This window comes from Cupressus sempervirens, chromosome 11 (assembly GCF_028749045.1).
Source record: "Cupressus sempervirens isolate cs-2001-9-10 chromosome 11, ASM2874904v1, whole genome shotgun sequence".
Taxonomy (NCBI): Eukaryota; Viridiplantae; Streptophyta; class Pinopsida; order Cupressales; family Cupressaceae; genus Cupressus; species Cupressus sempervirens.
In genome coordinates, this window is record NC_143128.1 from 428,458,031 (window position 1) to 428,483,852 (window position 25,822).

General features: G+C 37.7%; 1 protein-coding gene across 7 annotated transcripts in view; it reads left to right on the top strand.

Annotated features, from left to right (window-relative positions):
* Positions 1–270: 270 nt before the first annotated feature.
* The window catches only part of PHT4;5 (phosphate transporter 4;5), a 331,556-nt gene continuing 306,004 nt past the window's right edge, over positions 271–25,822 (top strand). For 3 of the 7 annotated variants that reach the window (XM_089810733.1, XM_089810734.1, XM_089810735.1), the window contains exon 1: positions 271–630. In XM_089810733.1, the coding sequence (XP_089666859.1) occupies positions 292–630 (339 nt within the window). In that variant the 5' untranslated portion in view covers positions 271–291. Of the gene's footprint in view, positions 631–809; positions 1,226–2,126; positions 2,350–25,822 lie in introns of all 7 variants that reach the window. The other 4 variants (XM_089810739.1, XM_089810737.1, XM_089810736.1 and 1 more) reach the window with 4 other exon arrangements.

The window sequence follows — 25,822 nt, forward strand, 5'->3', positions numbered from 1 at the left end:
AACACATTGAATAAAATACAATGAACATTGTAGTTTTTTTTAATTTTTAATTTTCTATCTTAGACCCCTTTACCCTCTTTCCCTCCTTTTTCAGCCCAAAATATTTAACAAATAAATGACTACACCCACAATGGAGTACGTAGTGGGAAATAAAAACAGGCGGCTTAAAAGCAGGGAGGCGAGGGAAGAAACATATGGGAAGGCTTACAATGCGCCACGCGTCCAGGAGAGGGGAAGGATAAAACATTGCGTTGCACGGTGAGAGATGTCAGTGTGGTAAATAGGCAGGCAATGGGGATGGGCCATCTTCAACTCCATTTTCTTCCTCATCCTTCTCATTCATTAACTCTACCATGGAGGCTGAGCGCCCTTCTTCAGGAGAGGACGAAGAGATGGAAGCACACACCTACGCACTCGCATTTGCACTCTAACATTCATGTTGCACGGGCTTGTTGGCCCAGCAAGAGCAAGAGCAAGAGCAAGCGCCGGCGCATCAGTACCAGCGTCAGCAAAGAAGAAGAAGAAGTGGCAGTACACGTAGAAGATGCCAATGATCCATTTCGACTAATAAGGCCATATAAGCTTATTGGACTCACTTCTCTCGCCTTTGTCATCTGCAACATGGATAAGGTTCGCTTCTTATATTTATTCTCAATATAACGTAAAAGATCCACCTACTATGTAAAACGTTTTGATTTAAAAACCACTATTTTCTTCAAACGAAACTTCCTTTGTTTAAAGTCACGGAGTCGCATTATATTGTCCACCTGGAAGTCATAGCCTAATACATATGTCAAAACATGCTACAGAAAAAGACCACAGAGACGGGAGAAAAATGTCTTGAGCAAGATATGGATACTTTTGGTATGGACACATTATTAAACATTGGAGACAGAGAGAAATATCTATAGTTAATTATTTCAATAATTTCACTGGAGACAATTGACGCGAATGGAAGCAAGTCACATACCGGATGACCCATTTATCAATGTCAAGGGAAGCAAGCACAGTCATCTCTGTCACCGAGATGCACATCGACAATATTTTAAATCTTGAACACTTTAAGTCTAAATTGCTGACAAGAATGGTGGAACAATCTGAGTGACAAGAAGAGTCAAAGTCTCGTTTGTAGTCGTTAGCCTTGCCAGTGAGCACATCAAAACAGAAACTGGAAATGAATTTGAGGGTTTCTATACACTATTTGCAATTTCAAAGAAAGCACAAGGTGAATCGAGGGCCTTCGAAGCTTAGTTAACTTTTGTATCAAATTGAATGACGGAAACCAACTAACGATCTTGGATATTGTAGATATTTAATTTAACAAGTTTGAAATTATGTGAATCTGGTTAGGCACAAAATCTTGGTAGTGAGGTTGAAGATTGATGTCAAGAACTCGGGGAGGCATGGAGAACAAGATAAATCTAGCTTGATTTGTTTGAACTCTGCATGTGGAAAATAGAGGTTATGGTTGTCACAGCTGGCCCGTTTCAATGCTGCTATCACACGTTTAAATGCGACACAGAATGAAATGACAAAATTTACTAGCCTAAAATCCCAATTCGAACAATATGTAGTTGCTATTTATATTTTAAATAGGTGTGTTTTTTGTGGTTATTCATGGCAATCAATATTAGAGGTGTGTCTTCTTCGATTTTTCCACTTACGGAAAAAGGTGAACCTGCACTTCTACTCAGACAAGCAGAATTTATGCGCAATTAGCAAACTTATTTTGCTTAGCTAAAGGTAGAGATTAATCAGTGCCAGTGCACATAAATCTACGACTGGTTCAAACAGAACATAAGATTTGGTTAATCAGAAGAGGGGAATAACATATGAAGTTATTCTTGGGATTGTCTCAAACTTAGAGTCACAACATGGATTATAATTTGATTACGTGTTAACTCAGTATGTTGCCACATCACTTTGTAGGACCTGATTGCAAGTTACATGTGAAGTGAGTTGCATGAAATTGCACCACTTGTCACTCGGGCGAATAAATTTGTAGGAGGTGTACTTTGGTGACATGTATCCTGATTTAAAATTGCATTGTTGGTACTAAAGAGTCATGGTGGATGCCTTATTATGACGTTGGCACTTTTTATTTATTGTTGAGTTCTTTTTGGCAGGTTTCTGTGCTTATGGTGGATACCTAATTATGATATTGGCACTTTCTATGTAAGTGGGTGCAGTGCAAATGGGAACTTGCTGTTATGGAAGGACAAATGTTTGTGGTTTGGAAAGTTCTGTCTGCAAAGTTTCAAGGATATGGAAAAGTGTTGATTTGGACACCACTTGACTACCTAGGCATGGGAGATGGTTTTGGAAACCACAGGTGGCTACCTTTCATATGTGAGCTCTATAAATCTGTTGACGCCTTTGTTGTTTTGATGGGCCACTTCATTTATTTTCTGAGACCTTGCGCTGCTGAAATTGCTCTAGATTTGTCTATCGTGTTTTTTTGGTTAAGCGAAGATGCAAATGCTTATGCTATGTTATGATTGATACATGCAGTTTTATTTATGTTATTTTGATGATCAGAGTAAAGCAGAGGTGAATATGCATGAGCAAAATGTAAGGGACAACAAAAGACTAATCAGATATTTAGGATATCAGCATAGTCACAATTTTTGTAATATCTGATACTACTTGTTAAGTTATATACTGTTATAAGAGCAACGAGTTCACCATTTTTGTAATACAACTCCTAACAAGGTTGAGACCTCTAACAAGGTTTAGTCTCCTAACAAGGACATATACACTATATGTATGTAATAGACTCCTAACAAGATCAAAACCTTTCACAAGGTTGATTAGTGGATTATCTTGTGGGTACCATCCCTACAGGGGTTTTCCCTTGGCCAGAGTTTCCCTAGTTAATAAAATAAGGTGTTATGAGTTTCTTTGTGGGATGCTTATTGTTACTATTCAGTATGATTGTTTATGCTTGTTTGAGATTCTCTGATATCCATAATTGGTCAAAATGTGTTGGAATACCGATTCACCCTTTCCGCCCCCCCCCCCCCCCCCCCCAGTATTCCCTATTTCTAACAATTTCATATTATAAGTTATTAAATATGGTTATCTTAATGAATAACTTTATCATTATGTTGTTATAATTTGAAGGTGCATTGAAGAAGCCTTTTAAGTGAAAAGTGTCTTATGAAGCTTTTAGCTTGGAAGTTATCTAATCAAAATTATTAAATGAAAAGTGTATTGATTAAGGCTCTTTACTGGAAAGTGTGTGAGAGAAGTTACTTGCTTTTGGTGTCTTGAAGAAGTTATCATTTATTATTATAAAAGTAATGCTTTGTGAGAAAGCAATTCATTTTGGGTAAAAATACAAATTTGTGTCACCTTTTATAAAGAAAAAGGATCCCGTAATACAAACTTTTCAACTTTAATGACATATAAATGGTATTTGTGTTTAGAATTTGAAAATGATGTAAACTGATGAAATTTGTGAAATTGGATGAATTTTATGCCTATATTTTTTGATTTTTTTGAGTAAGAATTTATTCATTTAAAAATGATAATTTGAAGTCCTTTTTTTAACAAAAAAAAATATAGGGTATAGTTCCCCTCAAACAAGTATATGTAAATCATTTTTTTTTTCCTCTGATTTGAAAATATGTTATAGATGACATGTATAACTAGGGAACAAATTTTTTTTTTTGGTTTTTGATGTATTTTTTCTTTGTTATAAGTATTTGAGGTCAACTTTATAAAAAACCAACAGCTTTTTCCTCCCATCAAAACTTCCCTATCAAATTACGCATTTTTGAAAAAAATTTACATATTCTTGAAGATGACTCTCTCTTCTAGGGCTAAATATGAATTTTAATTTTTTTTTATATGATTTACAATTCTTTTTTCTTTTTTGAGGGAGCATCTCTCAAATGTTAAAATATCTACTTAAAAACATTATAAGTAATTATAACTAATCAAAACACTATGAAATTAATATAATGATGACATTGACTCCGAGCTCTATAAAAAGGTCTTTTTAGTTTTTGAAAAAAGTTGAGTTTTGATAGAGAAATGATATTTGACCAAAACAGGTTTAGAGGTCCTAAAAGGTGACATTGATCTGTGCTTTTACCCTTCTATGACATTTGCTTTTTATCATTTTGTGAATTTTGCTAAGGGTTTCTTCATGGGATTTCTGCGAGGACCGATTCCTGTCTCTGCTATTACACTTTGAGCCATTGAAACACATGGTGAATTGTGTTAGATCTATTTCTAATTATAAATCAAATTGTTGATGTTGTATAACAATTTGATCATTGCTAAGTCTGAGAATTGTGTCCAAATAAGAGGGTTATATTTATTGCTGAAGCTGAGATTTGTGGTAGTTTATATTCTATCTGCTGGGCATTTATCATCTGCACAATATAACACTGTTGGGCAGCGTTTGTAGTTGGCATTTGGGCATGTTTATGTTGGCTGTGATCACCCAGGCTATAGCAGCATAGATCTTCAGCAAGCTGCGATCATTATCCAGGGCCTATGTTTATTGCTATTTGGACTGAGATGGAGATTAGAGGGCAGCGTCTTACGTGGTGGCTGCCATTTGCTGAGTTTGGCATTTGCATTTAATTCAATCTGCTACATTATACAAGACTCCAAAGACATAATTAGGTTCTGTGTTTAGTTTGGTTTGTCCATGAGAATTATTTGTACTAAATTGCAAGTGTTATAATTGCAAGTCTTTAGTTTTATACTGGCATTGTATTGTCATTGTAAATGATCTCAAGATTGTACTATAACTGTTTGATGAAATGCCAAGTTGTAATTATGTGTTTCAGTCATATTGAATTAGTAGTCTGCATGCCAAGTGTTTGTAGAAATGCCTAGTGGCTGTAGGTGCAAATTGGGATGCGTGGCATGTGTTTTACTTAATGTCAATAAGCTATAATAGTCAAATTCAGTCATGTATATGTTTGTCAAACAACTAGTATATCATTTTTATGACAACCTTGCATTGTCAAAGCATTCTGTAACTACGTTTGCGGCCTACAAACTTAAAGAAGACAAACAGAGAATTCATAATGGTGGTTTCGAACATTGTATGCTAAATGTTTGATAACATTCCTTGAGCTTCATAGCGACAAATTGCGATCAGATTTCTAAAATTGAAGTTAGAACTAGTTGGGTTCTTTACAATCAACCACACATCTTTCGAAGCGTTTGTTGCCAAGGCTGCATCATTTTAAGAGGGTTTTTCAAAGTCAGTCAAAAATCTCTTTTCCCTTCCTTTTTTTTTGGTCCATCTTGCACTTGTTTTTGAAATGAGAAGGTTTGTTATAGTTCCAAAATTTTAACTTGGACTTTTTACCAAGAAACTTTGATTAAATTTTTTATGATTCTTCTTGCATTTCTCCATTGATTTACCACAAGTAACTAGGGTCTCCTAATCCATCTGAAAAGATTTTCTTTGCATCTCTTTAAACAACAACGAAGTAACCACACCCTCCATCTTGGAAGTAGTGGTTGTGCTTCCAACTATCATAACAAGGAGATCTTACAAGTCAAAGAAAGAACATAACAATTGCATGTACTTGTCTTCTTTGTCTTCTTTGTATTATTTTATTTGTCTTCTTGGGAGCGACTTATTTACGAAGGATTTCCCTTGATAAATATCCCCAAGTTTCTTCCAAAGCTCAACTACAATCTTCTCTTTATGGATATTTAGAAGCATAGTCAACCAAACAGTCTTATCAAACCCTTGGCTTTTTGATCCATTGTATCCCATACATCCTGGGCCATAGTGGTGGGTTTTGTGGAAAATACCACAACCCATGGATCTCTACTATGAGCATACTACCATTTGAGTTTCGACAACTCAAAATTTATGCCATTAAATTTCATCATATTTATTTTGTTAGATGTGCTTGTCATCTCAAATCTGCAACAACATTATTGAAAATTTTCTCTACAAAATTCCCACTATGATATTGCTATCAGGATTTAACTATGAAGTTTTTTGAGTCAAACTCATTAACCCACGTTTCATGAGTTGTGGTTTATAGGAACCCATCTCTTTTGAGAATGAATGGAACTCTTAGCACTCATTGCATCTAGGTGATGCTCACAGAGATGAAGCGTTGGGACTTCTTGGGAAGTCATCCATCCCGGTACCACTCCAACTCAAGTGCACATAACCACGGAGTTTCCTCCATGGTTAAACCCACTCTGCTTGCAACCCCATTTGCAAAACCTTCAGCAAGTGTTGTGCCTCAAGAAGAAGATCAACACGATTCCCACTTATCAAAATTCCTATTGAAACAAGATCAACACAATAAACCCTTCTACTCAAAAAGGATAACAGTGTTGGCTAGGCTCTAATACCAGCTGAGAAAAAGCTAAGTGTGAAATAATACTTCCAATACTAGATCAAATAGGACAATGACTGCACAAAAATTCTAAAACCCTTTTAAGTTTTAACAAGTTAGATGCTTAAAAGCAATATCAGTTTTAAACAAATATATACATAACACTAGATTTACATGGGAATACTCTTAAGGGAAAAGACTCACACTCAAAAACAAAGAGCTTAATTGTTTTACAATATAAAGACAAGGTGGATGAAGCTATAGGTGGACTAGTTCCTCTTTGCAGCTGAGGAGCTAGAAGCCTGAGATAACAAAGTTGAAAATTACAACTTACAAACAAACACTCATACAATTTGTGACAAATGATAAATCATTGAATCAATGAATCATAAATCGGTAAACTCTTAAAGTTAAGATTATAAAGGGGTGGAACCACAAACCTAAGAAAGTAGTCATATGGCTAGTGAGGTGATCTTTGACTTCTATGACCCATGACATTTCCACCACAAAATGGGATTCTTTTGTGCCATAGTTTTGAGATCCACCTTTGCAATATCAGAGTATCCTACAAGTATACAACAAAATATTAAAATAAATTATAAGTAGCAATTAAAAGATCTTATAAAGAGTTTATAAGACTAAGTCAAGATTTAAGGATTACTTGAAAGACTAGCAAATTTAAACCACTCGGTGCGAATCTTACTAGCAATCTTAGTATCATACATCTTGATAAGGCACTGAAAGAACCGATTCTTCACCTCATCATCTTGAAGTGGTGTGACTCTATCAGGCCTAGGCATGTACCACTTCGGGTTCAATGCATAGGCAACCATGCGCAAAGGAGTGTTTAGCTTCTCACATCTGCGGTGAATGATAGGCTCAATGTGCTCTGTATAGAATGCTAGAGTGGGGTCCCTCACGCACAACAACCCTTATTTGCCCAAGCATGGAATCAATGCACTCATCAACCTCTCTAAGGCTAGGTGAATCTACATCTCCATATCTAATCACTTGAAACACTGGAATAATGATGGAGACTGTATTTTGCATCACTCCAAAATTGATCGCTCTTCACTGTCTCCTTTACCCTCTTTCCCTGCTTTGTTTTGCGACTCCATTCGTCATAACCATGAGTTGCAATGGCTCTTGCAACTCAATCACGATCTCCAAGAGAGTATAATATGAGGCGTATCTAGTCTCAACTAGTTTCAGGAATTGCTTCTTTGCGAAGCTCCTCAAAAGTGCATTTGATGTATGGTGATTGTAGATAAACATCTTCACCTCTCTCCCATCATTAACCACCCATCTAATCTAGTCAATTTTTCCCCTGTCTTTGAGTGCATTGTTCATGACATACACACAACATGGAGTCCACTAAATATGCCTATAGGCTGCCTCAACAAGCCTCCTTGCTACTTTGCACACATATGCTGCATCTGTCACAACTTGGACCATATTTTATGGCCCAACCTCCTCAATGGCTTGCCTAAGCACATGAAACCGAAAATTAACATCTTTACGATGCCTTGAACAATCAACTGCCCTCAAAAAGTATGGGCCCTTGGCACATGTGACCATAATGTTGATGAGTGGATGATGACTAATGTCTATCCACCCATCCATTATAATTCTGTAGCCTGAATCCATCCAACATGTCGTCATCTGCTCCATCAAGATCCCAACCTTGTCATGGGCCCTATCCAAGAGTGTGGTCCTCAACTTGTGGTCACCTGGTGGCACATATGATGGATCTCCCTCTTTCAATGCCATGGAAATCATCCTCACAAAATAGGGAGATCGAGCCACATGCGTAGGGATGCCATTGGCAAAGAAGAAATCACCAACATCATCATCTAACCACTCCCTTGCATGTCAAATAAATGAGCAATGGGGTTACTACCACTACGACTTGTAGTTGCTTTCCATTTCCCCTGTTGAACTGTGTAGGTGAAGAAAGGGATGGTGTAGGTGACATAGTCCTTGCTCTCTAATGCAAGATACGTGTAGATGTATCTCGCTGCCCTTGTAACTACTGTATACTCTGTACCTGTTGTCTAGCAGCCAAAGATCTAGGTATTGAGACTTAAATATCATCAGAAATGTCCCATAGTTTGATTACTTCAAATCTGTATTTCACATTCTTACGATTTGCCAAGAATATGCATGAGGTCACACCATAAGTAGTCCAAAAAAGGTGTACAATTAACTCTTGTAATGTTGCCAAATTATTCTCCACCATACATGTTACATTTCCATTTCCATGTGCCACCACCTGCAGGTGTGGAGTGTGTAATTTTCATAGCAAATTGTTTTAAAGGGGACTTTGGATCATAAGGACCTCTAGCAAATTTGGCCAAAATCTGTGAAGGGCAATTAATAGAAGGCACCCCTGGTGCAACATAAGGAGACTCTTCCTTCGGTTAGGCATTTATATTAGCCCCATGATCACTTTCCTCAGGCTCAAGATCATAATCAGATGCACTATCCTCATTGATATCCACATCTTCTACTGAATGGATCTAGATGCCATTTAGAAAACTACATTTCACAAAATAAAAATGATTTTGAATCATGATACATTTTGGCCCAAGTAATTAATAATTATTTAAATAACATTAAAACAAACTAGTTTCAGCCTACTTAAAACTTTAGAAATATAAAAGAATTGTAAGCTAAATACGTTTCAGCCTATTTTAATAACAAAAAAATAATATAGAATTGTCAACTATCTTGTATCAACAAGATTCAAGAATGAAAAATTCAAAAATTAATTTTTAAATGCAAAGTTGACAGTAAATACTAAATATAAATTGATTTCTAAAACAAAAAAAATATTGTAAAAAAAAAAGAAATCCTACCTTGAACTTGATGAGACACTTGCAAAATCAAATCCTCTTGCTCCTCTTGTTCCTCCTACTCCTCTTGATCTTGCAATCCCTTGCAAAATCACCCACTAAGATCTAAAAAACTACATCGACCTCTTTTCCTTGCTGCTCCAAAACAATGAAATGGAAATGTGAAATGAAAATGAGGTGTATTAGCCTTATTAAGCCTTGAAAAAGACCTCATGGGACCCACACCCAATTAGGGTTCCATTACTAAAAAAATAATAAAATGCAATTGCAAAAAGTTGACTTTTTTTTTTTGACATTTTTTAGTCAAGGTGCCAACCGCACCCTGCGCACACCCTAAGCCCACCTCGCTCGCACCCCCGCACCCCAGACGCACTCGTGTCCCCACTGTAATGTTCCAAAGGCGAACTCGACGTGAAGTCGATCTTGACTCGAATGCAATACCGACCTAAAGGGGAATTCGATTTGAAGGGGATCTCGACCCGAAGGCAATTGCTTTGATACAAGTCAGCATAACAATGATCTTGGCCCAAAGGGAATCTCATCCTGAAGGGGATCTTTGTTCGGAGGCAATTATGATCCGAAGGGAATCTTTGTCCAGAGGCAATCTCAATCTGAAGGGGACCTCAATCCGAAGGGATCTCGATCTGAAGGGGAACTCGATCCTAAGGGAATATTGACCTGAAAGGGAACTCGATCCGAAGGGGAACTTGGTTTAAAGGAAATCTTGACCCAAAGGGAAATTGATCCGAACAGGATCTAGTTCTGAGGGAAAACTTGGTCCGAAGGGAACTTGATCCGAAGGGATTCTTGATTAGAAGGGGATCTCAATTCAAAGGGGGACTCTAGGGGAACTCGATCCGAAGGGTAACTTGGTCCGAAGGGAATCTTGACCCAAAAGGAAACTCGATCCAAAGGGGAACTTGGTTCGAAGGGAATTTCAACCCAAAGGGAAATCGATCTGAAGGGGATCTAGTTCCAAGAGAAAACTTGATCCGAAGGGAAACTTGATTCAAAGGGATTCTCGGTTAGAAGGGGATCTCGATTCGAAGGGGGACTCTGTCCGAAGGGGAACTCGATCCGAAGGCAATGACTTCCTAAAGGGGATCTCGATTCGAAGGGGGACTCTGTTCGAAGGGGAACTCGATCCGAAGGCAATGACTTCCTAAAGGGGATCTCGACTGGAAGGCAATTCCTCTGATACCACTATAATGGTCTAGTTCCCTTGTACCTCTTAGGTAGCTAGATGATGGAATGATTGTGGAGGCCGTATGGTTTAAATGGGAATTGTACGGTCAGAGTGGATACTATATGGTTAGGTGTGCCAGGCCAAGATGTTGTACGATTTGAACAATAGGTCGTACAATTAGGACAAGAGGTTGAACAATGAGCTGCTGGGTGTGGGGAAGTGCACGGAAGGATGCTGTACAGTAGTCACAGGTGGTCATACAATAGTCACAGGAGACCATACGGTAGTTGGGTTGGTGAGTGTATGATGGGGATAGGATAGATAGGTATAGTTGTAGGGAGGCCTTGTTAGGTGAAGAGTGTGGCGAGAGGGATGAAGTGGTGCAAGCTACGTGAAGGCTTAATCAACAATAAGAAGTAATTGCCAATGATAACAAATCATATAATTATGCAATCAACACGAAAATGAGAAATTAGTACTCACATATACCAGAAGCTGCATTCCTGATCACAAAATATAATTGCATACAGAGATGGTGCTCCAGATGTGCCACATCCGAAGTGAAGTAATACACAGACAAAATAGGGTGAGGGTTGAATCCCACCGAAACCGGATTAGCCAAGTAGGGAAGATCTTTCACTTTCGAAATGGCGAACAATACAAAACTCCAACAAGAATTCACAGTACAAAGAAATAATCCAAATCACCTACCAACTACTACCTACATGCCGTGCTTAAATACCCTTCTGAGGTACTTCCGAGGGTTTACAAAGATAGCCGACGGCAACACCTATGGAAACAATTAAAATAAAAATGGGTCTGAGATATACTAAATCAGTTGGAACCACAAATACAATTATTATTAACTTGGGCCCCATATTAATTAATTAAAGTAACTAATTAAAGGTCCTTTTATTATATTATTTAAATTCTGTGACCAATTAATTAATTAATTAAATTAGATCATTACATTAAAATTTGGGGATATGACAAATCCTGGCTGCCCAAAGATTGCTTGCCCTCGAGCAATCCGTCATCAGACGAAACACCAACAACTCCAAGGTCCCATATCAAATGCATAGGCACGATCCAAGTGAAATGACATCAATCCTTCGTAGCACCACATTGCCATCAAACTTTCGCTGTGCCACTCTAATATAAATATTGTCATGCCCTGAGTCACCATGATCCCAAACCAAACAAGTAGGTGAAATGTGTGAATTGTCATCAAACCTTCCTTGCACCACATTGTCGTTAAGCATCCGCTGTGCCACTTTGATATAAACATTGTTGTAGCCTTCAACAGAATCCCAATGACACAAATTGATGAAATCTTTTACGCCATTATGTTAAAAAATCTCTTTGGGTATGGTCATGCACACAGATGCTAATGCTAGTACAAACTTAGCCACTAACACAATCTCAATGACCACTATTATATTCCTGACGGACGAAATCTTGACGAAGAGAGCTTTGGTGGTGAGAATGTTGGCGAATGGGGGCTTGACCATAAGTACTTTGCCGACAAGAGCTTTGGTGAAGGGTGTCGCAATGATGGGGGCCTTAGCAAAGAGTACCTCAGTGAACGAAACCTTGATAGAGAGTAACTCAGCGAAGGGAACCTTGACCACGAGTACTCGGTGAAGGGAGCCTTGGTAGAGAAAACCTTGACGGACGAAGAGTACCTCGGTGGTAAACAAAATTTTAGCTATAGATAAAACCTTGGTGGTACGCAGAACCTTGATTGAAGCCTTGATGATGGATAGAGCCTCGATAATGAGCAATGTCTCAATGGCGACAAATGTGACAGATGCAGGCATAATGACAGACACACAATGACGATGGAGATAGCTATGATGATATTGATGGACACTACGGCGATGGATACAAACTTGATGACAAACACAAGCTTGGTGACGGACACAATGACGCTGACAGACACAATGATGGTGATAGACACGATTATGGACTTGACAATGAACATGACAGTGGTAATGACAACAACCACAATAAAGATGACAGACAGCAACAACGACGGTGACAGGCATGACGATGGACTCAGCAATGGACATGGTGGCGATGATGATAACAAATACAATGACGATGACGGATATGGCAATGGTGACAACAAAAGACATAATGATGGTGACGGACACGACAACAATGACAACAGTGGACACAATGATGGTGATAGACACAACGATGATGACACAATGGACACAATGACGGTGATGGGCACAATTACGATGAGAAAAATAAACACAACTATGATGGTGGACACAGTGACGATGACAACAAGAAACACAATTATGCTGACAGATACAACCACAATGACGGACATACAACCTTGGCGACAAACATGACCATGATGATGGACATAGCTTCGGTGAGAGACACACCACCTCGGCAATAAACATGACCTCAGGGACGAACACAACCTTGATGACAGAATCAGCCTCAGCAGCAGACATAGCTTCTATGATGTGCACAATCTCAACAACTGATAGAACTTCCATGACAGATAGTGCCTTGACGACGGGCACAACTTTGGTACAACTTCAATGATGAGCACAACTTGATCCGTCCATGTTTTCAAAAGATCCATGCAAGCAACATCTTCATTTTTTAGGTGTTCTTCACATGTTGGTGTAGTAGAAAGATTTAGCAAATCCTCCTGGAGCAGCGCTGTAATCATGCCTTCATTCTCCTCATGTAATGCATTGCCCTCATTGTTGTCATCCATTTTCTCCCATTTGTGCAAATGAGATATTAGTTTTTCTTCACAATGCTTGAAAACATTACTGAACAATCTACAGGCTACTATAGAGGGGACACATTCTAGATTACGAACAACCCATAACATATAGATGTGATGGGTTGGGATATTTCATTCATCTCTTCAATGCACGAAATCATAAGACTCCATAGCAGCTGAAATCTTAGTATCACCATCTTCCTTGATGGTGACCAAGAAGTGATGAAACATATCATGGACCAAATTTTGCAATTCGAGATCTAAGAGGAGGTTATTTTGACATTTGTACAATTCTCCAATATTGTAGATCTCTTACAAAAAGGGTCACTACTGAAGTCATCAAGACTTTGAAAGCTGTCAGCTATCAAATGCAATATCTCTGTATGGTGTTATCATCATATGGTGCTTTAGGAGCCGAAATTCTCAAAACCTCCCTAAGACATGCTGCAACTGCCAACCTTTTTCCCTTGTCATGGTGTCTCAAAAGCCTGGGTTAAGGCATCCTTAATTGGTGAGAGGATTCTTTGTATAAATCTTGAAGGTAATTGGTTCGCCTTACACAAGCATACTTCCAATATATCTAATGGAAGATCAACACCCTCGCTGAGCTCTTGGCCAATCTTTTGTAGTGCCTTCAACCACCACTCTCCATCGCTGTTCGGCACTATAGTGTGATCCAAATACCAAAATATTTTAATCATCCCAGTAGGTTGGCAAGATAACCAGCTCTAATACCACTATAATGTTCCAAAGGAAAACTCGATGTAAAGTCAATCTTGACCCAAATGCAATATCGGCTTGAAGTGGAACTCAATTCGAGGGCAATGACTTCTCGAAGGGGATCTTGACCCGAAGACAATTGCTTTGATACCGCTCTAACATTCCTGTTTCCTTCTGCCTCTCAGGAAGCTAGATGATGGAATGATTGTGGAGGCATATGATCTGAATGAGAATTGTACGGTCAGAGTGGATACCATACAGTTTGGTGTGCATGGCTAGGATACCGTACGGTCTGAACAAAAGGCCATACGACCAAGACAAGAGTTTGTACGATGAGCTGTTGGGTGTGGGGAAGTGTACAGAAGGATGTCGTATGATAGTCACAGGAAGCCGTACGGTAGTTGGGTTGGTGAGGTGTACGGTGGTGATGGGATAGATAGGTACAGTTGTAGGGAGGCTGTGGTAGGTGAAGATTGTGATGAGAGGGATGGAGTGGTGCAGGCTACGCGAAGGGTGAATCAACAATAAGAAGTAATTGCCAATGATAACGCAAATCATATAATTATGCAATCAACAAAATGAGAAATTAGTACTCGCATTTACCAAAAGTTGCATTCTTGATCACAAAATGTAATTGCATACATAGATGGTGCTTGAGATGTGCCAGATCCGAAGCAAAGTAATACATAGATGGAATAGGGTGAGGGTTGAATCCCACAGAAACCAGATTAGCCAAGTAGAGAAGATCTTTCACTTCCGAAATGGCAAACAATACAAAACTCTAACAAGAATTCACAGTACAAAGAAATAATCCAAATCGCCTACCAACTACTACCTACATGCTGTGCTTAAATACCCTTTGGAGGTACTCTCGAAGGTTTACAAAGATAGTCGACGGCAAGACATACTAAAACATTTCAAATAAAAATGGGTCCAAGATATACTAAATCATTCGGAACCACAAATACAAATATTGTTAACTTGGGCCCCTTATTAATTAATTAAAGCAACTAATTAAAGGTCCTTTTATTATATTGTTTAAATTCTGTGAGCAATTAATTAATTGATTAAATTAAATTATTACATTAAAATTTAGGGACATGACACTCGCGTCCCACTCATGTGTGCCGAACGGTGCAGCCACGGTGTGGCTGTGTTTTTGTCGTGGTGGGGGTACTTGGGTGCACAACGTACTTGCATCGGCGACGTACGTGCACCAGGTGCTTGGGATTTTTGACCCGGGTGCGCACACCCGCATCACACTGTAAAATAGTGAACTTATTCTGCTAGGACTATAAAAATCACCAACCATTGTAATAGCTTTGGTGTAACAATTAAAATCCACAACTTTAATAAATTTGAAAAAGTCACACTTCTCAAGGTTTTATAGCAAGCTTCTCCTCATGAAGTTTTTGCAATACTGCTTCCACATGTTTAATGTGTTCCTCCCTTGTTTTGCTGAAGATCAATATATCATCTAGGTATACCACCACAAACCTTCTAGTGAAGTCTTTCAACACTTTATTCATGAGCCTCATAAATGTGCTACGAGCATTAGAGAGACCAGGTGATATCGCAAGCCATTCATATAGCCTATTTGTTGTTTTGAATGCTGTTTTGCACTCATCTCCCTCCTTAATCCTAATTTGGTGGTACCCACTCTTCAAGTCTAACTTTGTGAAGTACATTGCTCCTCCAAGACAATCCATGAGATCCTCAATCCTAGGTATGGGAAACCTATACCTGATTGTGATCCTATTTATAGCCCTTGAGTCCGTACATAGTATCCATTTTCCTCCCTTCTTGGATGCTTGTACAACAGGGACTGCACATGGGCTTATGCTCCTCTTGATCAGATCTTGGTCCAACAATTCTTGCACTTGCCTTGCCACTTCTTGGTTTTGGTTTGGAGTGAGTTTGTATGCAGCTTTGTTTAGTAAGGATGCACCAGGAACAAAGTCTATTTGATGGCTTATGACTCTTCTACGAGGTAGGGTAGCAGGAGTGCCATCACTCACAATATCTTTGTATTTTTCAAGCAATGCTTGAACCTATGCAGGCCAAGGGTCCTTGACTGTCTTGTCTTCTCCTTTGGACTTCAGCACCATTGCATAGCCTTGGCTCTCTTCATCTTTAAGATCCTTAACAAATTCTTTGCCACTGCACAACAATACACTAGGCAACTTAGACTGTGGTTCTTCTCTGTCCAACAAAGATTGGATTTTAAAAGTTCTGCCTCCTTTCGTGAATAATATTGAGTTTGCCTTGCCATCATATATTGCCTCTTTGTCATACTCCTAGGGCCTACCTAACAGTAAATGGCAAGCATCCATAGGTAAGATATCACACAATAACCTGTCCTTGTACCCTGCTATTGAGAAGTAAACCCAAGTCTGCTCATTTACTAGTATGCTCTGACCTTTGTTGAGCTAAGTTACCTCGTATGGATTCACATGTGGTATTTTAGTTAACTTAAGCTCCTCGACAACCTCCTCTAATATTATGTTATCAGTAGAACCTGAATCCACCACCACCTTACAAACTTTTCCAAGAATCTTGCATTGGATCTTAAATAGAGCCCTCCTATGCTTAGGTTCATCAAGAGCAGGTTGTTTGATCAGTATCCTCCTAAACATAATGTTCTCACCTTTCTTAGACTCTATGTGATCCACTCCATTCTCCTTGCAACTAGAGTTATCCTCTTGCGCATATGCCACTCTTTTGTCATGGTTTGAAGAAGTGGGCTTCTGAGGGCATTTATATGTTGGATGGCCTAATTGACCACAGTTGTAACACTTCATACTGCCAAAGTATGAGTTACTTCTTCCTGATCCTCTACCTCTGTTAGAACTTCCTTGGTTGCCTCTCCCTCTACTATAACCTCCTCTAGGAGTGTTTTCGGTGGCTTAGTGAGCTTGTTCTCACCTTGGTTTCTCTACTCATTAGCTCTACCTTGGTATCGTCCTCTTTGTTCTCTTTGATTTCTGCCCTTGCCTCTGTCTTTGAAGTTGGAATCTCCTTTCTTCTTATTCTTTTCCTCCACCTTTAGGGCTAGTTGATGACACCTTTAAACATTGGTAGGTGTCCACAAACTCAGCTCCTCTTGGATGTTCCACTTTAAACCACCCAAGTACCTAGCCACCTTTATTGGCACTTCCTCTTGCTTCTTGGATCTAAGGCATTACCTCTGAAATTCCTCTGTAGAAGAGGCCACATCTAAGTCTCTTTGTTTTAGTCCTTGTCTCTTCTTGTGGAGTTGAATCTCGTAGTCCTCTGGTAGGAAATTCTTCCTTAATTTGGTCACCATGGCATTCCAATTGGCTATAGGCTTCTTGCCCACATTAATCCTATCATTTTGGACATACTTCCACTATGTCAAAGCTGAGCCTCTAAGTCTTGACTTGGCTACTTTGACCTTTTGTACCTTTGACACCCCTTCACACTCAAAATGGCTCTCCATGCCATCCAACCAATCCATCATTGCATCTATGTCCATCTTTTCACTGAATAGTGGCACACCTTCCAAAGCTTTTCACCTAGGGCTTTTATAGCTTTCAAGAAAGGTTCCTCATTCAAGATAGGGTCTGGCTTAGGGACAACATCTTCTTCTGCTACCTCCTTACCCTTCTTATTACCTTCTTCCTTCTTTTTAGCTGCATCAACAACTTCATCCAACTTTTTCTTCACCTCTTCCAATTCCACTTCAAGGAGTCTATTTTTCTCCTTCTCATCAACTTCCTTAGCTAGCTCTGCATTAGTCACCATACTTGACTCACCCACTGAATCTCTAGTAGTTGCAGACATACACCTCCTTCCCAAGTCTTTAACTGGGCTTTGATACCACTTCGATGTGACAACGAGTCTTGCTCCTACCCTAGCTTCCTCTAGGGTCACCTTAGGCCTTTCTCTGGACCTAATAGGGTTGCTAGTTACCCTATTTTTCTTAGGATCCTAATCATGAGGTCCTAAGCCATTCAACTAGTGCACACCAATTAGTAGGAATGACAACTCTCCAATGCTACAATCAATTCTAAATGCTCAAATGACACCCCAATGGATGAATGATCATCTAGGAAGGCATTTTGATTCTCTTCAAGGTTCACAACCACAATCAAACTTGAAACCCTAATCGATTTTCAAAAATCATGCAAGATTTTACAAAAATGCTTGTAGTAGGGCTAGAAGCAATTAGCCCTCCAAATGAAGAGAAATTGGCATAATTTGAAAAAACTAGTAACAAGGGGTCAAATAGACTATTGATCCGGACACCCATTTTAGAGAACTCAAAGATTTTGATGGTCTAGGGTTCCCAGTCTGCCTGTATAGCACGACCACAATTTAAGCCTAAAAATTAGGGTTTCCAAGGTAATTGACCAATCTGACTACAAGCAAGCTTAACACCCCCTAAAACCTCCCACCAATGCTCCACCCTGTAGTTGGGGTTTCTACACACTTTCTTCTTTCACAAACCATGCTTTGATTTAAGCTTTTCATGCATTCAATTACCCAAATCGCCTCTGCTGCATATAGTGATCCCTAGCCATGCATCTCTGGCTTGTCTAGGGCATCACTGCAAAAATGCTTCCCTAGCTTTCTAGGGCCCCTCTTTCACTGTATAGGATGTACAAGGAGTCATCTCCCCATTCCCAAGTGGCATCTCCCCATTCCTGAGTGGCCGTACAGATCCTACAGTGGGAGAGGGAGTTATGACTCCATCTTGCTCCAATACTGGATTCAGAACAACAGGCAATCAAAAACCAAAATAATTTGTACAACCAACTAAAACCCCACAAAAACACAAACTAGCACTGTACAGAATCACAAACCAAACTCCTCCAACTATTCAAGCAATAACAATTCCGAATCTAATCCAGTGAAGTGCCAAAAACCTCAAAAGCATAAAATTGCAACTAAACACTTGCTATTCAGTCCATATACACCAGAATTGCTCAAGCTTCCAACCCTTTCAAAAGGTCTAGGATGACCTTATAAACACATCCCCACTCCTATCCTAACTGCTTCAATCAGTTATTTACTCCTAACTACAAAGTTGCTCGAATGCAACAAAAGTTGTCAATGAAAACATTGACAAATTTTGAGCAATTTTTACATTTTTGAGTGTTTGACCCTCAAACTTGCTCCAAAGGTTGCCAAACCTTGCCAAAAGCATCAAATGAATGTAAAACATGTAAAAAGATCCTAAAAACACTCATTTGACCGTTCTAGCCTCCTAAACACAAAGATGCTCAATTTGACCTCATTGAGCAACTATGAGCAACTCTGACCTCATTGGGCTTTCACACACCTCAACCTAGGATTAGGGTGGTCCTATTATTCATCTAGTGGTGTGGCTAGCACCAATGCAAGCCAAAATACCCTAGGAGCCCTAGGTCTTTCACAAGCCTACCTAGGTGCCCCTGCAGCATGGACATAATTAATTAAAGTGACTTATAATACAATTTCATTATGGTAAATTTTTAATAACTAAATTAATTAAAATAAAGTTGTCTTGTTAATTTTAATTTCTTTTGACATTTTTTAAGATAATTAATTAATTAAATTATTTGATCTAAATTTGGGGACATTATAGTCCTGTCTCAAAGATTATTTGCCCCTTAGCAATCCATATCTCTATACTGAAACCTAGTCCCTAGATCCCATATCAACCTCTAGATCACTACTCTATCAATTTGTTGCACCTCTTTGATGTATCATCACCATGTGTGGAGTTGTGAAGTAACTCATCACGGTCCATTAAAAACAATGCACCAATCATGTGAATCTAGGATCCCAAATCACCCCACGTACATACTTTTTAGTGCCTCGTGAAGGAACCCTTGGAACAAAGGGGTTAAAAATGCACTTGATGATTTTATTTGGAGGTAAATATATGAATCATACATACAAGTGCATCTAGTAATTGTTGAGTGTCAAAGATGTCTTGTCTTTAATTACCTTTTTCTTATATTTTCCTTCATATTCCCAGTCTTTAGTTCTTGTTTACTAATTAGTTAATAGCAAAATAAGGTATATTTAGTGCATTTTGAGGAATGGAAGGATATCTCCTAATAAGTCAATTATTTAAAGGAAATGATGTATTTGGATTAATTCTTTGCTACATGAACTAAATCTATGGAAAAGAGTGAACCAGCGGGTGCAGGATCGATGGCGTAGAAGAGTTAGCTGATCAAAAGAACCAAAGTTTTGTTTTCAATGTCTAAGTTTAGGCATTGTTTAGCCATTTAGATTTAATGGATTAAGGCCTTGAATGGATTTAGGTCAATGCTCTATACTATTATAGTCTTGTTTGTTTTACAGTTAAAGACTTGTGCCTATGACCAAAACCAAATCTATTTTAGTTTAATGGCCAACGACCATAACTGCTCAATCTAAAATAGCTATGGCATTAAAGCTATATAGACGCTATGCGCTCATAAGACAATAGCATGAATATACTTTATTGAAATTGTTCCTTCCATTTTATGGATGCATACGGCTATTGAATTGGATCAGTTGTAGTAGCCGCATTTTAGTTCTTGCCTCACCACCTAAACCAAAGGTAGGGTCCCTCTTGGGTATGTTGGTGGGATTGTTTATTGTTTGTATAGTTTTTTTGTGTGATTTCATTTGAACTCTGTTATTGTATCTTGTATAAATTGAGTTGAATGGTTTTATTTATATTTTATTCCATTGCTTTGTTTTGAATAAACATTTAGTCTCAACACAAGAAGGATAATGTGTATATGGACGTTATGTATATAATCAGCACAATGTTGTGATAATAAAGAGAGTATTCACTTGTTCATCATTGTATGAGTTCAACTGAATTCTAAATACTTGATTCCATCCAAGTTTAACCATTCTATTGCTGTCACTATATATCAGCTTTCTTTCATAGTATTATGAACTTCTAGTTGCATTCCACTATTCTGCATTTCCTATGCCAAAACTTCTTGTTGCTTTCAATTGCATTATTACCCTACCTATCAACTACTATCAGAGACTTCCTATTGCAACTTAAGCTTCTTGCCGCAAATTGAGTTCATCCCATACCTTGTTGTTAATATTTATTTCAAAGCATTAATTGAGTGTGATTTTCAGTATTGATATGTAATTTGTAATTGATTATGTTGGTTCCCAAAATCATAGATTGGAAATCCAAGAGCTTGCCAATTCTCTAATAGGACTCCACAATCAATTTTCGCTAACGAACGAGAATCACCTTGATACCCTTGTACTTTAGGCTCGGCTACATTCAGGTGGGTAGATTTTCACCTCAAATGCTGACTGCTTGGTTCAAGGCTTTTCTATAGCGAATTTAAGCTTTGGTGAGTTCTTCAGTTGGCAAGGTCCTTGAACTCGATCAATAACAAGTTGAATGCTGAATGCTTGAAATAATTGATTATTTTGTATATGGTACTTAACAATTGGTTTGATGCTTGTAAGAAGGAAGATATAGATTTTCTGACTTCAAAAACCTAATAATAATACTTCAACGATTCAAAGGACCAATGCCTTTGCTTATTTGGGCAACAGAGCCAACTACAATGAAGATTATAACGTACAACTTTATAAAGTTCTATGCATGTAAACTATAAACAAATTAATCAAGATGTGACAAATCAAATATAGACGCAATTTTAAACTAGTCCAGATTGCACTTTAACTCCTAATGTAAGGAGACAAACTAGACATAGATACGGAAACAATTCAATATTTCACTATATCAATGGTGTTCGAGCTTAAAATGCCATAAATGACCTTGTCCACTTATCTGACATTTAAATTGCTTATGGAACATAAAGATGATTATTAAGGACAAACCAACTACAGTTTAAATCTCCATGCCTTTTAGATAAACAAAAAGTAAAAAAGGCTTTTATAAATCATCAAAATATAAATTTTGAATTTTATATTATGAAGCCATATTAAAACTTGTTATCCATCCGTATAAATGAATATGAATGCTTTTCTTTTTCTTGAATGTCGAACATGTCTTATTATTATATTTTTTCAAAATAACAGGTCTATTATTCATATAATCTCAATATCTTCAAAGAAAAGATGCATCCCTTTTAAAGGTGTTATTATAATCTGCCTTGGTCTAATTTGCACCTTTCCATTAAATAATCCTTTTAATCTTTAGTTAACTTATTTCTTGCGACATAATTATCACTCCTCTCTTTTGCTGGGATCCATACGCATGTCTTCACACATGGCTTAAACTCCCCATCTTGACAAATCGTTAATTTCAATTTAACTGAAACATGCTTAACAATTTTATTTGTTTTTATTAGTACATGTAGGTACATGAAAATTATAATCTCTTTAAGGAAGGCTGTATACGCTAATAAACATCTGGCTCGCATTTTGGCGTGGTTTTCAAATGCAGGGATCTTATCGGGACATGTCTTAGAACTTGGTAGTCCAATATATAGACCATTTACTAGTCATGCTTCACATGAGAATAAAATAAACTGTTTGTCGAACTCGAAGTTCTAATAATCTTCAATCATCCGGCTACACAAATTTAGTCTATCAGTCCTTACAAAATTATTTTTAAAGACTTGAGATGTCACTGCTTTTATCACTTGTTTATTTATCTGGGGCTTATACTTTTCTTCTTTATTTTTGTATCTTCAACGATTATGAATATCGCTTGATATTGAATGTTTTGATAAGTTTTATTACTCTTGATGGTATCCTTCTGTTTTTCCAAAGCACTTTATTTCATCTTTATCGCATATGAGGCCCCACCTCTACATGGTTCTCTCGTACTTGACAAGCTCCTGGAGGTTGATATCTACACTAGGGCCTTCAAAAATATTATCGATGATTGCTCAGAATTTGGTTGTCATATCTCTTTTTGCATTCCATGCAACAAAGTTCTTCCACCACACATGATTCATATACCTGACTGTATGTGTCTCGCTACAATTTTGTGTGCATTTGTATTAGACTCCCTATCAGATAAGAACGTGTAAATTCCAACACTTGGCCAAACCCACAACACATCCTTTTGTATGAATGCAAACTTATACTCCAAGCCATGTCATTGTCTCTTGCCATGGTTAGCAATGTTATCCTACTAATTCGTTTTGTCCGTCATCTTGATATTTGCATGTCTTTAGTCTTCAAAAATCCATATAATAGCTTCAAGAGCACTTTCGATTGGCGTCCTTTCCTGTCTCCATTACGCACAACAGAACTTGTGGGCTATTTTCTTCCATGACTGGTACTGTTTGTACAAGTAATCACGTCTTGCTATTGGATTGTACATGTGTGTGCCTTGTTTTCCAAAACATTGCCTAGCTTTCATGTGTCCATCCTTGATCATCTTTAAGCGTTTGGACCTGTATGAAGTTTTGTTTGGCTCGCTGATTACCCCGTGCTGATATAACTACGAATGATGTTGATATTACCAGCCTTGTTCCCTTAGGCATGTTGGTATTCATGAAATTAATGCTGCCATCCTTATAAACAATTCCATATAGAATACCAATGGAATGTGAGCATCCTTGAATTTTGTAAATGTTAGAAGTTTGATGCACATTGAGTTCTGGACCTTTGGTATGCACAAATCTTGAGAAAACTACATACCAGTCTCTTAAAACTCAAAAGTTGCATCCAAGATATTACGATAATAGATAGTTTCTATTATTTCTGTTTAGTATCTAATGGTTATCTATTGTAATCTTCTGTAAATATTAGAATGTTTCCAATATTTAGTTTTAGGTTTCTGGAATAGAATGTTACTATTCTCTACGATTGTTTCCTACGGAAACATTGTTCAGTCTCTTATTTAAATTGACCTCTTAGTCTCTGATAATGACAAGAAGATATTTTTCAATTACTTTGTAATATGGTACGAGAGCCAATACTCTTTGAATATAATTATAATTTCTTGGTTGATATTATTTGCCTTTTATTTTCGAAATTATTTACATGCTTATTTGCTTCCAACTCTCTTTATAATTCGACTAGGGTTTCCATTACAAAGAAATCTGAGTCCGCTGACTTCTTTGGTTCTACAACCCAGCTCTGTCTAGATCTGTCTGTTTTTTCTGCACATTTTTGCCATTTGTGGTCGTTTTTTGCAGCAAGGCCATTTTTGGCCATTTTTGTTCAAAACCCTATTTTTTTGTACCAAATTATTTTTTTAAAAAGATTCTTGGTGGGATTTTTGAGATGTCAACTGGGTTGTCTCTTTTTTTAGGTGTCAATTTTCATGCCTCAATTTTCGAGCTAGCCGATCCAGAGATCAACAACATTTTTTCTGGGTTTTTCGAGCTCTCTTCGAGGTCACCCTTCAAATTTTCCAACTCTCTACTTTGTGAGGGTTGCATGTACTTGCATGTGCTACTTTATCATGCAAAGTCTCGTGTTTTGCCTCCATTAAAAATTCTGGTGGGTTTTCATTTTTTTTTCCTTAAACTTTTTTTTGATGGGTATCTATAATTTTTCCCTTAAAAATTTCTGACTTTGTAATTTGCAAAGTTATGTGGGATTCCTTTGTTGGTTTGTAATTTTTTCCTCAAAAGTTATGTAAAATCCCCAATTGGCTCTAACTTGAATATTGAGCACAACTTATTTTCTTTGCAACTTTTAACAATTTATAATGTATTTCCTTTATTTTCTATGAAAATTAGAATTAACAAATTCAAGAAGTTTTGAAAAGATAATCGATAATAGCCAGATAAAACTTCCTTAACACTTTATTTTGCAAGCTTCTTTGAAAGCATGCATCAAAATCATAAAATATAGATATGGCACCTAGACTGCAATTTATTGAAACAAACCGTATCTCACAGCTGCTTCCTTATTGTTTACGGTGACTCCTCAATGCCAAGCCATTGTAGATGATAGTTGTCCTTTAGTAGCTCACGATAATGTTGAATAGCTGTGTAAATTACGGCAAGCAGGGGGACCAAATTGAAGGCGTGACTCCTTATTTCCTTGGCATGGGCTACTGGATAATATCACAGGCCTATAGTAATGTCTCATGGCTCTTTTACAGCCATCCCAACTCAGTGCAAGGGCTGTTAATTATGTTTGGGCTGCAATGAAATTGACATCTAACTCCTTTCAGTATAATCTGCCTCCGTTACAACCTTGGCCGTAGGTAGTAATAGGAAAGAAAACTCACAATATCAATTCCGTACTCTAATTCAGCTTCTCAGATAGAAATCGTAAGTCTCCACACTTCCATAATTAATTAGTATCAACATTCTCCAAGCCACTGCAAAAACCCTCAACCAACTATATTGTTAACAAACATCAATTTGCTTTTGCTAATCAACATTTGGTAGGCAAATTATTATCACTCAATAATTAACTCTTTAAATTCACAGCCAACTGCTCACAATTTTAATTGATCAAGTCCTTATCAATTTAGACAAATGATCACCACTAAACAATTCAAAAGTTATTTTATAATTGATGGCAATGCTACTAATATCCAATTTAAAAATTGACTTTTGGAAATTTACAATAATGCAATAATGAACTTGGAAATTGACTTCTAATAGATGAAATATGGATTGCAGCTCTTAAGAAATAATCCAATTTACTCACAGGTTTAGAAATACATGCTCCTCGTTTATAATCACATGTGCTCTAAAACCTGATTGCCACTCCTCAATAATTGATTGCAGGCTTTCACAAAGTCTGAAATCATTGCCAAATACAGGGACATCAGCCATAGTACATTCCTCTTTAACCATGCCAAACAGTAGACAATAATGACGTTCCAAATCACAAATTCTCCAGCCACAATGAAATTCCTAGGTACAATACATAACAGTTGGGAAATACTATAATTTAATTAAGACAATTCTCAAAATTAATTCACAAAACCTCAGCTGTAAATTACTAGACACTTTTTAATTCCAAACCCTATACTTCAGCAAGGGCAAAGAAATCGGCAAATTCAAAAACTCTTCGCAGGCAACAAAAGAAAATAATCAATTGGATG